The 15,651-nt window shown below is 50.3% G+C and overlaps 1 protein-coding gene across 2 annotated transcripts; it reads right to left on the minus strand.

Moving 5' to 3' along the window:
- Positions 1–779: 779 nt before the first annotated feature.
- On the minus strand, positions 780–12,567 carry PRELP (proline and arginine rich end leucine rich repeat protein). 2 transcript variants are annotated; one of them, XM_063114945.1, is made up of 3 exons: positions 12,498–12,567; positions 3,917–4,902; positions 780–1,312 (listed from the first exon to the last, which is right to left on the minus strand). In XM_063114945.1, the coding sequence occupies exons 2-3, from the start codon at positions 4,884–4,886 to the stop codon at positions 1,137–1,139; spliced, it is 1,146 nt and encodes a 381-aa protein (XP_062971015.1). In that variant the 5' UTR covers positions 4,887–4,902; positions 12,498–12,567; the 3' UTR covers positions 780–1,136. The 2 variants fall into 2 exon arrangements, with proteins under 2 accessions (XP_062971015.1, XP_062971016.1); XM_063114946.1 differs by lacking the exon at positions 12,498–12,567 and adding an exon at positions 11,625–11,712.
- Positions 12,568–15,651: the final 3,084 nt, after the last annotated feature.

Genomic DNA, 15,651 nt, shown 5'->3' on the forward strand with positions numbered 1-15,651 from the left:
GGAACGTTGGCTCCTTGGAAAACCACCCCAGGGAGAGGGTGAGACTGGAGCCAGCCATGACCTCCACCAGCCACCAGGTGTCACTGATGTGTCTGTCTGAGAGGCAGAGGCCAATCTGCGAACGCGGCAGAGGCTTCTGGGAGATTTCCAGGCGCTCTGCCCTGTCTTCCCGGTTTCTCAGGGACCGCCCTCCCGGGGAGTGGAAAGCACCGGGCCCTCCACGCTGATAGAGAACAGATGGCGGGGGCCGGGCCGGCGCCGCTGGACCCTTCACTGTGAACACTGTGTTCCCTGGGGCCTCAGGCCCCTGATGAGGTTGGGCAAGGGACCCGTCCACCCCCACGTGGGCCCAGCCTGGGGCTCTGACCCCACCTCTCCAACTGGCCGCTTCCTAGTTCCTCGGGCCATGCTTCTCCTCCTTGGCTGTTCCTCTCTGAGCCCCAGCCCGCAGGGCGAGTGCCACGTTCACCCGGAGAAGGAGGAGAGACACCCAACTTGTCCCTGCCAGATGCAGGCCCTTGTGGGCATCCCGACCCTCCACCCCACCTCTTTCATTTCCTCCCTGCTGAATGTGGGCCAGCAGAGAGCCAGTGCAATGTCGTGCCGGGGAACGGGGCTGTGGAGCAGCAGTTTTGGAAGAAGGGATCCTTGGCTGAGGAAACTGGGGTTTCTCAACCTCTTTGAGCCAGAGCTGCCCAAGTTGGAGGAGTCTCCAGCGGCACTTTCGAAACCTCACCTCTGGACTGCCCTGTCTTCTGCTTGCTTGGCCAGGACCAAGATGAGATGTCAGTCCTTGGCCCTGATTTACCCAGGAGTGACGGGTGGAGAAGAGAGAAGGGGCTATGAAGTCTTTAGACATACATCTGTGTTTCTGGAGGAAAGGGAGACCACAGAAGGCCAGAAGCTTGGGGGTGCAGTGGGTGTCTTTGAACTGGGTGGGACCACATCAAGCCCTTGGAAGTCTTGCTCCAGAGGCTGCAGCAGAGTATACAGCTTTTTCCCTGCCTCAGAAAGATGGAGTAAGAGAGGCAAAGCTGGAAGCAAGAAAGGGAGATAGAGAAAACGAAGGGTGGGCACGGGCGCCTGGCCACCAGCCTTCAAGTGCAGTCAGAGGAGATCCAGCGGCAGAGTGAGGCCTAGATGATGACGGACTGCAGCAGGCGGAAGCACATCATGAGGTCCAGAGGGATGGGTGGCTTCAGGAAGTTCCCATCCAGCCGCAGGTAGCGCAGGTGTGGCACGTTCTCCAGATCCGAGGAGAAATCATGGAAGGCGACTAGGTTGTTGGGGCAAATCTGGCTGCCATTGATTTCTATGAAGAAAAAAGGGGAGAATCAGCACAGAACGGGGTGGAGGCAAAGGTGGGAGGACAACCAAGAGCAAATACTCTGGAATTCTCCCCTGGATCTGGCTGACTTTGGGAATGTGTGACCATAGGTAAATCGCCCTAACCTCCAGGCTCAGTCAGCTCATTTGTAAAATGAATTAAGTTGGAACTGATCAACAATTGCTATTGCAAATTCGTTCTGGAGAATAGGAAGTAAACTTTGAGCTGGGCCTTCAAAGATAGGATTACAACAGGTGGAGATCTAGGGGATGGTGCTCTGATAGAGGAACCTGTTTGAATGAAGTTGTACAGGCCAAAATTCTGCTCATAGCAGCAGCTGGGTATAGTAATAGTGCCATGTGATGTCCTAAGGAGAGTAAGCTGGTAAGTTGCAGCCACATTATGGTAGCTTTCAAGTATTTCACTGAGGGTAAGGGCTTTGACCTCCGGTCTGAGGAATGGCATTGAGCAGGATTGTCTTTATGCAAGTGATGTTAAAGTATATGAACCACGGCATTCTGGGGTGTTAAATCTGGAAGGGTCCTTAGAGATGCCAGTGATCAGGTTTATACTGTAGAAAAATGAATCTAGTTGCAGTGTGGAGAAACGATAGAGTGAGTTGATATCTGAAGCCAGCAGGTTGATGTGAGAATTATTCTGGAGGTTCTCCTGTGAATTGGACGTGAGGCATAAGGATGGACAGAAGATGGTTATGGTAACTGAAATAGGGACGTCAGGAGGAGGAACGCGGAGCCACAGGGACATGATGAGCCTGTTCATTCTGATGTGTCCATGGCCTGAGATTCTGTTTTCTTCTTCACCTCTTGTTAGATGACATCAGGCATGTCATCTTCTAAATGAATGTTTTACTCTCCCTAAGCTTTGCCTCGTTTTTCATCTATGGAGGAGACAGAGGAAAAGTCATCTCTGTGTCTTCTTCTTCCTCTCCCTCCTCTCCCTCTTCATCATTGGGAGAGCAGAAGAGCCCTGACACAGGGACGTTTTCCCCTTATGGGCTTTGTGACTTTGGGCTGTTGCCTTACCACCCTGGCAACCCAGTTCCCCAGCCTGTGAAATGGTGGGCATGGTGCCTGCCCCATACAACAGGGGAGACAATGTTGGTGAAGGCATTTTGCAAACTGTAAAAGACAGTACAGGTGGTGACATTATGATCCTTTCTAAGAACATCACCATCACACTGACATAGGTCCTACTCAGCTCATTCTGTCTGTCAGTGACACAGGAGACAGGCTGGATGGGTGTGAGGCGTGATTTTTCTGACTGCAATCTCAGAAAGCCGGGATATCCCCCAGCAATCTGTTCTTCCACAATCTGGTAGAGACCTGTCAGCCATTTATTAATCAAGATATCTTTTCTGTCTATATTTTCAGCCTATACAGCTTCCTGGGGGTAATGTGTTCCACTTGGATGTGCTACCTGCAGGGTAAAATTAGACAGTTTTTCCCTTTTCCTGAATTTGTTTCTTGCAAGATTTTTAAGAGCCCTCCTCCACTTCCTGTAATTATTCTAGACAAATGAACCGGCCTGTTATCCTACCCATTTGTTTGAAGATTGTAGAAACTTCAGCAATCTCCCTCTCATTCTTTGCCTTGGAAACTAAAGGTCCCCTAATATTGTTCTAGAGGCCCTTCTCTCTTCCCTTGGTTCCCTTTATCTCTTCAGCTGCTGCATTGCTTGTGTGAATGTACCTTGATTTTGTTCAAGGCCAGATAATATTCTTTCACTTGTTTCTAAACATTTCTCTTGATGCTCTGCTTAGAGCTGACTTTTTTTTTTTAGAGCTGACATTTTTGATTGAAGCTAAACTGTGACTCTCAGCCTCCTCTTCTGGGCTGCAATAGATACCCCAAGCACAGGACCCTGTAAATGTAGCTTAGGCAAACTTTGCCTTAAATGCACTGTCTTATACAACTGAACATTGCAACCTCCAGATAGATTCAGAAAGTACCAGCATATAGACATTTTTTTCTGGCTGCCACATTTTTACCAGTTGTATACCCCGAGTATGTAGCTGTCTTTCTGGCTATAGCTTTTATAGGCTCTTCAAAACCTAGGCTCAGACTTGGGAAGAAGCATTCTTCTGTGGCTGTGTGCTTCTGCAGCAGGCAGGCCCAGAACATTTCAGGGTGGACACTTAAATGTCTCTGTTCTGCTTTTAAGATAATGTCTAGGAGTATATTTCATGTCTACCGTACCTATAGATCCAAAGGCCAAAGAAGCTGGAGCCGATGAAAAGAGATGAAGGAAGAAAACCTATTACCCTCCAGGCATGGTATTCTGGGCACTTTATCTACATTCAACTATTAAATCCTCATATCAACATTGTGCTAGAAGGAATTATTACTGTTTGCATTTTACAAATGAGGAAACTACCCCAGGAGGTCAAATAGTCAAAAATCTTTTTAAGGTCACACAGATAGTTAGTGGTAAGGCCAAGATTTTAAGTCCACTGCCAAAGTGGATGCTTTCTGCACTGCCCCACCCTGAGGCTCCTGAGAAAGGGTGGAGGCAGGAAGAGTCTCCAACCTCCCTTCCTGTGGCCCCGCCCCCAGCCCCGCCCCCACTCACTCTCAATGCTGTTGTTGTTGAGGTACAGGCGCTCCAGCTTGCTGTTGATGGCAGGCACATTGCTGATCCTGTTGTGGGACAGGTGGAGCACGAGCAGGTTGGAGATGTTAAAGGAATTCTTGGGGAGTCCCCTGTCTGACAGCTTATTGTAGTTAAGCCGAATGAAGGCGAGGTTGGGGAAGCCCTTGAAGTAACCACTAGGGATGGTGTCGATGTTGTTGCTGTCCAGGTAGAGCTGGTGAATGGCCTTGGGGACTTTTGGTGGCATCTTTCTCAGGATGTTGTGGGCCAGGTTGAGCTGCATGAGGTTCTTGAGACCCTGGAAGGTGTCAGGCTTGAAGACGCCATCACTTAGCCTGTTGTGCTGGAGATCCAAGAGCAGCAGGTTCTCCAGCTTGCTGAAGACGCCGGCCGGGATTCTGGAGATCTTGTTCTGGCTCAGCCTCAGCTGCTCCAGGTTCGGGGGCAGGGCTGAGGGCACCTCTTCGAGCTCGTTCTTCTCCATGTAGAGGAAGATCAGGCTGGGAAGTTTCTCCAGTACCCTCTGGTCTATCTTGCGGATTCGGTTGTTGTCCAGATTGATCCACCTCAGGCCCGTGGCGTTCTTGAAGGACTCCACTGGGAGCTCAGAGATGAAGTTGTTCTGGAGATAGAGGTAATGGATGCGAGATGGGATGACAGGGACCTTGCGCAGGTTGCGGCTATCACAGTAGAGGGCAGACGGGAAATCAGGGGGGCAGTAGCATTCCCGGGGACAGTCAGGAAAGACAGATGGAGGGCCTGGAGGAAGGGGCGGAGGCAGGTCTGTAGGCTCTGATGGCTCATGGGGCTGAGGAAAGCTGGGCGTGGGCCTGGGCCTGGGTCTGCGCCTGGGCCCAGACCCGGGTCTTGGTCGTCGTGTTGGTTGGCCTTGGGCCACTGAGGCCAAGAGGAGTAGAAGTGGGAGGAGCCAGCAGAGGGATGACCTCATGATCCAGGTGACACTCCTGCAGGGAGGAGATACAGGAGGTCATTAGCCTGCTGGGCTTTAGTAAGGGGATGCTGTGTCTTTGCAGCTGGAGTCAGCCAGGACCAGCTCCAGTGGAGTTGGGCAGAGCTTGGGGGCCTGTTTGCCCACAGCCAGCAGGTGACGAGGTAACAAGGGCTTGAGGCTCTGGGTTCCCTGCCCAGAGGTTGACACTCAAGGTGCTAAGCCCGCTCTGGAGAGGGTGAGCCATACTAGGAAAAAGCACATTGGACTGTGAATCAGGAGTCCTGGGACTTATTGGAGAAGACCATTAACCCCTCTGGCCCTCAGTCTCCCCATTTATAGCATGAGAAAATCCTGTCTTTATAAGAGGGATGTTAGGATATATGAACCATAGAGTCCTGAGGCATTAAATCTGGAACAGTCCTTAGAGATTCAGCAACATGGTGGTTTTCAAACTGTGCCTCTATTTCTGTGGAACCCTCCTGTAGGAGAGAGACCGAGGAGATGGCCCTGGGGTACCCCCAAACCACTCCTATGCCAACCTAGGCAGCTCTGTTTTTGTTTTTTAAAAAAATCTGTTATATATATTGTGGGTTAGGTAAAGTATTCATTTGAAAAAAAAAAAAAAGTTTCATTGCTGAAAATGGTTTGAATCCACCAATCAAGTCGAGGCCCCACTGTTTTCAAAAACTGAGGACTGGAGGGAAGAAATGGCTTGCCAAGGCCAGAAAGCTCTTTCACAGCAGAGCCAGGACAAAAATCCAGGTCTCCTGCCTTGCAGAGTAGAGTCTCAGAGGTCCTGGGAAGGAGGGGACGTGCTGCAGACACCCTGCATCCACCCTGCTCGCCAGTGTCCCGGCCTCCCCTCTCCTTGCCCCCCGCACTTGGCTCTGAGAATGCTGGTCTTTGCCAGCGGGAGTCATGCCAAGAATTTCTCCCCAGATGTGGAGGCTCCCGGGAGAACAAACAGGGAAGGGATAGAAAAATGTGGGGAAAACATTTCATTTCTTTTGACCCCGTATTGCTGCTCCCCATATCCTTTGGAGTTGGCAATCTTGAGGTAGGATATCAGAGAGAACTTCCTGCTAGCCTCAGTGGCACTGGAGTAGGGAGCAGAGGATGTTTTGAGGTTGCCCTTGCTTTGGCCCTGATGACCCTTCAGACAGGACCATGTTGAATTGAAACGGGGGAAATAGCAATAGACCCAGGGCTGCAGACAGAAAGTGGCAGCTCCCACAGGCTTCCTCCCCTAGCCTGGGGTGGGAAGGGTCTATGCCCTGCACCTTCCCCTATGATGCCCTCAGGCCTCCAGCTAGGGTCCCCATTCCCACATTGCTTTAACCGGCCTTGCTTGCCTCTTCCTCACAATTGTGGTCCACCCCCCTCCTCCCTGGGGTCTGGACACATTGGGGATGCAGGCTTCTTGGGGTTCTCTGAGATAGAGTGGGCTGGAGTGTGTCCCCAGCTTGCATCTGGACCTGTGATCACTGCCTCCTATCCAGGGCCTGCTCTCTCCTATCTTCCCTTTGAGCCCACATCAGCTGAGATGCTTCCCTTGCTAGACCCGGGGCCTGGCTTCTTGCTGGCTTTGATGAAAGGGAGGCAACAGAAACCCCTCACCAGCTGCTGAGTCCTGGGCCAGATGCTCAGGAGGAGTTGAATGTGACAGGAAACAGGAAGGAGGGCAAAGCTCAGCCCCGGATGGGTGGAGGGAGTCTCACTGCAGCTCTCACACACACACGCACGCACGCACGCACGCGCACACACACGCACGCACACACATGCACACGCACACACACGCGCGCATACACACACGCACACACGCACGCACCCTTGACCCCCAGCCTGCACACCTCACACACGGCCCCCCTCCCCCCGTCACACACGCACATAAGCAAATATGTTCGCTTGCCATCTGTGTGTGTGTGTCAGCCCTTATGCAGTACACTGAGTATGGGAGGGAGGGAAGGAGGGCGGAGACTGTCCCTTAGCCTCTGCTGCTTCTCTACCTCCCCCTGAGGTGTTCTCTTCCCGGGCAGCCCTCTCCAAGGGGGTCCAGAGGACCATTTCCTTCTGACCTCCTATCACAAAGGACTTGGACTTAGATTCCTGGCTTTATCTCCAGTTGAGGATATAACAGTCTCAAGGATATACTGAAAGGACTAAAAAAGAGAAGACATTCATTGTAAAACTTTAACCGGAGTCTTGTTGCAGGACCCCACTTCTCTTATAATTGGTGAACTATGAATTAACATTTTGTAAGTCCTGTAATTTTCTTGAAAAAAGCACATACAGTCTTATTGCATATAAATTAAGGGGGAAGTTAAAGCATTAGTAGTCTAAAAGTAAACATTTTTAAACCCCCAATTTTTGTGACCTTTTTTTTTGTTTTGTTTTAAATTTCTTTGTTTTCCAATTACCCAGAAGCCTGGAAGTAGCTGGAAATCTCTCATGATCTGAGAAGCCTACCCCAGGGGGTTCCCCTATTCCCCATCGTTGCCTTTGTCACCAAAAGCATGTACCAGATACTGGACACCGAGTTGAGCAGCCTCTCTGTGAGGCGCAGTGACACGGCGGGCAGCTGGCCTCTTCTGGGGGTGGAGCTGTCAGCAGCCCTGGTGACAGGAGTGGGCAGGTCAGTCACAGCCACCCCCAGCAGACTGCCCACCCTGTCTTTCTCATTCGCAGTGGGCACAGGCCTTCTCATCCCCGTCTCTAGCACCAGACCCTTTGGGAACTTGTCTTATCTCCCCACTAGTGCTTCTGACCCTTTTACATTCCAAATCTCAGGCTAGCCAGGCTCCTCCCAGAGAAAAGGAGGCTCCTAGGAAATGCTTCCTGGGGAGTGTACCATGGAGAAGGGGATCATTCACCTCCCCTTCTCTCAGCCCCAGCGCTGGATCACCACCAAACTGCTGGAGTGCTGCTCTCTTAAGGAAATAGCGTGCGTTTCCAAGGCTTTTCTCATGGGTCACGCCCCTTCCTGCTGGAGCTTGGCTGTCCAGCGGGGGCAGGCGGGAAGTACTGACAGCACAGCCTTCCCTCTGGCAATACTCTGTGATGTCCTAGGTCTCTGCAACCAGAATCCGTGTGACAGACTGGAGGAGCCTACACTCCAAAGGGAGTCATAGTCCCTCCCACAAAGCCTCAAAGCCACACTCTCCATGATCTTACCTTCCAGAACCTTCTGACTGGTCGTAAGCACCCTTAGAGTGCGTCATATGTGTGCAAGCGCACCTCCCCACCCCCAGCTTTCTAGAGAGCTCTGTTTATGCTCAATCAATGAACGCTTGTTGACCACCTACAACAACCAACTTCATGCAACCCTGCTTTGGTACTCAAAAAGCCCCTGCTTCCTGTGGGAGAAAAGCAGTTACTTTGCCCAACCCCAAACTCACTCTCTACATTTAAGAACATTTCTGAAGAGTTCTGAATTCAAATTTCAGTTCCAACTGCTGTGGATCTGGGCTTGAATCCTGGCCCTGACTCTTCACCCAAGGCTCCTCATCTGTGTGAGGATCAGATGAGATCCTGTGACTGAAGGCATGTTATGGAGTGTAAAATCCCTACAAATGGCAGAGACTTTACTTATTCATTTTTTTGTTTACAAAAGAGCAGATTCTCTAGAGAGACTCCTATCTATCTCATTCATTTAAGGTTAGAACTCAGGACCGGTGCAATGTCTGTGCTCAGGGCAGGGCTGGACTGAGGTCCAGATGGGTTTGGCAAATTATCAGGAGCAGCTTAAAGGATAATTGGTTTTGTATGGAGAGGTTGGGCTTGGACTGGGAGTGAGATTGAGTTAGTCTGCCAGGGATAGGAAGGGTTAGCACCAGGATTACTCCATACTATGTCCTTGTCAGATTGTCTACTTAGTCACCCCTAAGCTTCCATGGCATAACCCAGACAGCTACCCCACCACAGAGAACGGGGCTGCCCTTACCGCTGGGTAATGCCCATGCACATCAAGATGCCCCTCTCCCTTCCTTCCCTTCTTTCTGTTCTAAACCCTGACTCTGAGAGCCAATATGCTTCTATTATCTCTTCCTGTAGCCTAGAAGGGAGTTGGAAGCAGAGAGAGTCAGGTGATCTCTGCCTGTTTGTTAGAGAAGTGAGCCAGGCCCACCCAGGCTACCTGAGACTCTCTCAAGGCCCCCATTAGGGCTGGTGTGGCCCTGGGTAACAAAGGGGGCTGTATGGGGGCACGATGAATTCAATACACCATTGTGCAGCTGCTCCTTTCCTAGGGAGTGAAACAGTCCAAGGTGAGCCTGCCTGTGACAATGGGAGAGAGCTTCACAATGCACATCAGTCAGGAGACGAGGATTCTCCGCCACTACCTAGTGATGTGACCCGGTCCTGAGCCTCAGTTTTCTTACCTGTAGAATGGGGATAACAAAACCTTCTCTATCCCTATATTCTTCATCCAATTGTCAGAAGCAAGTGTGACAAGCAACTTTAAAATGCCCTGCACATAAAAAATAGCTAAAAATAAATGTAACACTATTATGGAGAGACCATCTGTCTCCTCAATGTCTACCACAAGGCAACAGAATGAAGTGTAAACAGAATGAAGTTTTTCTGGCCTCAGGCCAGAAGAGTAAGTCTTCCATTCTGCAGGGTGGGGAAGAAATAAGGGTGGGATGGCTCTTCTCCTCTGACAGCCTGTTGCCCACCACATCCTTCTCTCTGCCTCCCTCCCCCAGTATTTCCAACTCCTGAGGAAAGCCTAGAAGAATCCGTTCTGTGCCTTGGTGGTTGTAGAGCTGGGTCCCAACTCTGCAACTCCTCACCTCTTTAGCTGGGCAAGGCCTGGGTTTCCTCATCTATAAAATGTGCATGTTAGCACCTTCTTATGGGATTGTTTTGAGAGTTAAATGAGTTATGTGTGCACAGTGAGTGCTCAGTGAATGTTAAGGGACTGTTGATATTATTTCAAAGGCATGGGTTTTTTTTCCCTTCAGGCTGGCTAGAGAGCAGCCCCACCAAATACCTGAAGACTCTTCCATACAGAGCAACTCCCTCCCCATGTGACTTGTGAGGCCACACTCGGGTCTCAAAATCCACTAGTAGGAGAGACCCTAGAGAGCCACCTGGGGAAAGCTCACTCTGTCCCTCCAATACACTAAGGGGACCCTGGCCGGAGAAGGTGTGAGTCTGTTGGGGCCCAGAAAGCGATACCCCAAAGTGAAAGCCTCCGAAGCATCCTCAAGAGCAAAGTTTTCCTCTGACCTTCTCCTGCTCCTGTCTCAGCCTCTTTCTTCCCTGATGCAAGCCAAGGTGGGTCACAGATATCTTCTAATCTTCTCCCCCTGCCTTTCTGTCTTGGAGCTGGCCCTAAAGAAATTCCCTGACCCATCTTGTCTGATGGTGGGTCGTGAGACTCCCATTCCAGAAAGGAATGAATGCCAAAAAGAATCTGAACAGACAGGCTTTGCTGGATGTCCCCACTCAGGCTATCAGCATTAGAGCATGCTTCTCTCATCCAGTCATATCTCTTCACGGCTGTGCCTGCTTCACAGGACCTAAGCGTAAAAATGGACGATTTTCCCTAGATCTTTGGGTCTTCGTTCTGAAGGCTCCTGTGTCACTTAAAGCGATGATATAATAAATTTGTTATGTCTTTTCTTCATATTAATCTGTTAGGTGATTTTTCAGAGAAGCTTCAGGGGGGTGAAGGGGATGTCTTCCCTTGGCCCCTATACTTGCCCCTGAAGCTGCCTGTGGAGTCCCACTGTGACCCATGACTTCTCCTCCCAACTTTTTGTACCTGGCTCTTCTGCCCCTTCCAGCCTTGAAATGCTCTGCTCACGTGCCCAGTAAATAGGGCTGCCGCCACGGAGGTGATGGGGAGTGAAGAACTTAGTGTTCCATCCATCCACCGTGAGAGCCCAACAGAGCAGACAGCTGTCGAGCAGGAGGAGAGGGGATCCAGAAGGGACAGGAGAGTGGCTCAGCACTGCTCCTGGGGTCCAGGGGCAGGCAGGTTAGCAGGTGAGTGGAGGCATAAGCTCTTTGGAGCTATCTTGAGGGAACTTTCTTTCTGGATTATTCCTCTGTGATATGGCTGTGTGTGCTGGTGAGGAGGAAGGAAGGGACAGCTCACAGATCTTCCTGGTTCACTCAGGTGCTCACTTCCTCTTCCCAAAGAAGGATGGCCTATCTGGGACACTCTGGAGCTCCTTTCCCAGGAAACCACACAGCCTTTCTGCCCAGCTAACAGTGCCAGGAGTCCTGGGCTCGTAAATCACAGCAAAGTTCTCTCCCAGGCCCCTGATTCAGGTCCTCAAGCTCTGGCCTTCCATGAGAATACCCTGAAATACTAAAGCAACAGATTCCTGGGTCTTGATACAATATGTCTGGAGCAAAGGTCGAGACGTGTGTCTTTAGTAAGCCCTCCAGTCCCCTCCCTCCTCAGCTCCCAGGTGATTTGGAAGATCAGCTGTGTCTGGGATCTTGATTTAGCCCACACCCTGCCTGCCTTGGGATAGACCCTGTCTACTGTTGGAGAGAGATGAGTTGGGAGCTGGAGAGGGGCTGCCCTCCAGCTTTCCCCTCGCTGACTGGCTGACTGGCCGACTGCTTAAGGAACTAGTATCATTTTGTTTTCCTCTGCCACAAGGACCCCTTCCCAATCTGAGTGGTTGGGATAATTTCAGAATGGCTTTAAAGAGAAATTTGTTCTGGCTGCCTGCAGAGGAAAAGAAAGAAAAAATAAAAACAAACACAAAAACCTACCCCCAGAGCTGGAATTAGGACCTCCAAGGCTTGGAAACTGGTCGCTTTCTTCTCTTTCTTTCCAAAAACCAAGTAGTTTGGACCAGTGAGACAGAGAAATTCAGAGCTGCTGGGAAGATACTGTGCAGGTTGGAAAGCCACTTTTTTTCTCCCTCCTACCCAATAAAGCTCTAAAGAACGAAGAAATGCTTTCAGCTCCTGCTCCTGCTCCTCTCCTACCCGCTCGGCCTGGACCTAGCACACATGATTTTCTTTGGCTCTGCCATCTCAGTGGGAGACGCACTTTCTCTTTGCTCTTGCAGCTGGGGAGGCGTGTGAGAGGGCGAGAGACAAGATGCAGTGTGTGTGTGTGAGTGTGTGTGCACGCAAGTGTGAGTGTCCGCTGATAACTAGTCACTCTGTGGTCTAGCTCTGCACATCAGAGAGTAAGGTAAATGAACAGGGTGTCTTCGTTTTGTGCATGCGGATGGGGTGGGGGTGAAAACGCAGCCTCTGTGTGATGTGTTTGCGTGTGTGTCTTCGACAATATGTGACAATACGTGAAAGGTGCAGAGAAATGGGTTCTTGAGTCCAGTTTCTATGGAAACACCTGATCTGTAGAAATACTGTGTGCAGCAGAGCTCTCCATGCTACAACAAACATCAGTACCAAAAAAGTTTACATTTTGCAGCAGGCGAACATAGGGGTATAGGATGGTGAAGAGAAGAAATGAGGAAGGCTAATGTGAGCTCACTTGAGAGGAGAAAAAGGTTGAAGGACAGAAGGAAGGAGTGAGAAGATAGAGGCTAGATCAATAACCTAGCTTAGAGCAGGAGGAAACTTGCAGAGGAAGAGCTCTTCCAAGTCTCCTACCCGTCTCCCGCTTAGGCTTACCTGCACACACCTGCCTCTACTCTCAGCTCTGGGTTTAGTCTCCTCTTCCGCCCCCACCCCTCGGTAGAGCTGTGGCAGCAGAGCCAGCTAGAAGTCCTGATCTCCAAGTGCTGCGTGCCTGCTTGTCTTTTCTTCCACCAGATCCTATTGGGGTGGGTTAGGTTAGGGGGAGGGAGGGGCAGAACAGCGGGAGGGAGGAGAGGGGAGAGGGAGGGAGCTTGGGAAAGGAGGGAGGACAACAATGAAGTCTTTATTTGGCAGCCAAAACTCCCGAAGACTTCATCCACACGCCATGCCCACTAACGGACTTGTTTTTAATAACATTTCCTTCTGCTGCTGCTGCTTCTGGAGAGGGATTGTTTGACCCGTGTTTGGAAAACAAGCCAAACTAACAGAGGAAAAAGGAATGAAAAGCAAGCTCTGTGCAGGCCAGGGCTGGATGGCTAGGTCCAGAAGGAGGCTCTTTAATTCCTCCTCCCAATTGCCTTGCTTCTGGTGCCTGTCACTCTCCTGGTGTTAAATTCCCAAACCAGTGAGGGGTTTGGGATGCTTCCTCTGAGCACTGACAGTCCTTTCCTAAATTACCTTCTCCAGGAGGTTGCTAAGGGAGTGGAGTCTCACTGTACAGTGAACTGGCATAGCAGATAACTTTGGCTGCCAGACGGCTATTCTGAGGATCAGAGAGGGAAAAGTCTGGTCTGGGGCCACACAGCAAAGTTAAGGAAGAATTAAGATTTGATGTAAGACCTAGTCGCTGTCCCTAGCTCACGTAGACAACGTCCATGTCTTCTTTCAGCTTCTCTGCATCACAGTCAGGTGAGATTAGGAGGCTGTACGTTCATTACTCAAAGTGACGGGAAATCCAAATTTCCCCTGTGCACGTCGACATCCCGTTCAGGTGACCCCATTACCTTTAACAATGCTCCTCAGTTATAAAAACACAACACACTTGCAGTTAAGTAGCAGGCCCTCAAAATTTCCTGCCATTCCAGTTGACTACTTAGAAAACAATGAAATTTATTTCTCCATCATAGTTTCATCAAGAGCTGCAGAGCCCAATGATAGAGGACTCTGCCCACCCCTCTCCAGTCTGGGGTAAAAGAAAGAACATGACAATTAGGGTCAGCAGCCCTGGGCTCTGCCACTCACAAGCTACGTGATCTTGGGCAAGTCACTTGATCATGGGGAGTCTCAGTTTCCTCATTGATAAAATGGGGATAACATCTACCTCACAGGTTTGGGAAGGTTAACTGGTATCATAAATGTGAACGCACTTTATAAATCAGGAAGATGTCAAGGTTTAGGAGAGGGATTATGGCAAATGGCAATCAGTCTAAGAGAGGGAGAAGGGAAAATAAAACCCATACCTTCTTTCCCCACCCTCTTTCTACCCCAAAGAGTGCTGTCCACACCCTGTTGGTGATAACTTGCTGGAAGTCCACGCAACTCATCTGCAGACCGGACATGCCAGGCCACTCATGCAGTCCTTTTCCATCCAGATGAGATATGGCTTGTTCTGCAGGCTGAGAACAGCAGGCCCCAGGTTTGCTTGTTTCTCTTTGTGTGTTGGATGGTAGGGAGAGTACAGGAAAGGTGAGCAAAGTACAGTGAGGTGCAGGGAGGGTGGGCAGGGAGCCAAGGAGATGGGCGGGCCATAAGGAGTGTGGGCAAGGGCAGGGGTGCCACCTCCATCATTTGCATGGGATCATCCAAATCCTGAGAGTCTGTGCTCCTGGCATGACGGTCATCAACTTCTGAGCCCTTCCCAAGCCAGCACATCTCCCTTCCTCCTTCTGTCATCTCCCCTCCTCCCCCTCTCATCTCCCCCTGTCCCAGAGAGACATTGGAATGAAGGACGGAAATGAATTGGAATGCAGAGAGAATTGGAATGAAGGACAGAGATGGCTGGTGAGCTATTCAGGAACGTATAGGGGAGAGTTTGCTGATTGGTGGCCTGTGGACCTAATATGGCTTGAGGACCTAATATGTTTTTTTTGATAGCACATTAATTAAAAAAATCACTTTTTATTATAAAAAATTTAAAATGTATGCATTTATACAGTTTACTGTTAATAACCCCGTTACTTAACACCCAGCTCCAACACTGACCAACTTGTGGCCAATCTCATTTCTTCTGTGCCCCCCACTCCCACAAACCCTACTGATGTATTTAGTCGGACTTGAATGCTTTTAGGCAGGACAAGCACTTCCAGTCTGCAGTCACTGTCCCTTCCTGCTATATTATCCTAGAGTCCAGGGCCTAGACTGCCCCACTTGACTACTTACCTGCCTGTCCTTGCAGACACCTGAATTCACAACCACTGGTCTAGAGGCAACTGCTGAGAAATGATAACGATTTGGGACAAATCAAGGACATGTGGGTGTCAGGTCATCTCTACCAACCTGCCATTCTCATCCCCTCGACAGAGGATAGAATGGCCTCCAGCTGGGCTCTTGAGACCCAGATTTGCCTCTTACATGCTGTGTGACTTGGAGATGTCCCTCTCCCTCTCTGACCTCAGTTCATCATTTGTAAAACACAAGGTTGTACGAAGTGACCTCTAAGTTCTCTTTCAACAATATTGTGAAGAGAGTCTGAGATTTGGAGTCAGTACACCTGGATTAAAATACCAGCTCTGCTACTCTCTACCTACCTGGTTAATGTCTGAGCCTCAGTTTCCTCATCCATACTTGGAAGATAATAACCTTGCCCCACCTCCCTCCCAGGGTACACCCAGCATAACATGAGGATCATTGGAAGCAATGGCTATGAGAATATTTGTGATTCACTGACTTCATACAGCCAGACCCTGAGACTACGAGAGCCTCCCCTACTCCCCTAAAGTCTTGGGGACACCAGTGATATAACTTCACCCAGGCGAGGTATTTATCTCTTCCTGGTATGGCCGGAGGACGCTCATGAACACATGATGTGAATGCTGGGGCGAAGCTGCTGCTGCTGCAGCCTGCTCCTAGGAGAGGGCTAGGGGCAGCATGGTTGGGGGGCAGAATGCAGGGACAGAAAACACAGGGAGGGCCAGGCAGGGGAGGAAGGGGGCTCTCCAACGTGGTGGATTTTTGACTGCACTTCCAGAGATCTGGACCTACCCACACTTCCCACCCAGGCTGAAATCCGTCCAGGGGGCTGTTTCTT

Source organism: Cynocephalus volans, chromosome 11 (genome assembly GCF_027409185.1).
Source record: "Cynocephalus volans isolate mCynVol1 chromosome 11, mCynVol1.pri, whole genome shotgun sequence".
Lineage (NCBI taxonomy): Eukaryota > Metazoa > Chordata > Mammalia > Dermoptera > Cynocephalidae > Cynocephalus > Cynocephalus volans.

What these genes read in the sequence shown, in the direction of transcription:
- PRELP (XM_063114945.1), bottom strand. Translation starts at nt 4,886, where the DNA reads ATGAGGTCATCCCTCTGCTGGCTCCTCCCACTTCTACTCCTCTTGGCC. An exon ending in CAACAACAACAGCATTGAGA is followed by an intron (nt 1,313 to 3,916) that starts GTGAGTGGGGGC and finishes TTTTCTTCATAG; the next exon opens with AAATCAATGGCAGCCAGATT.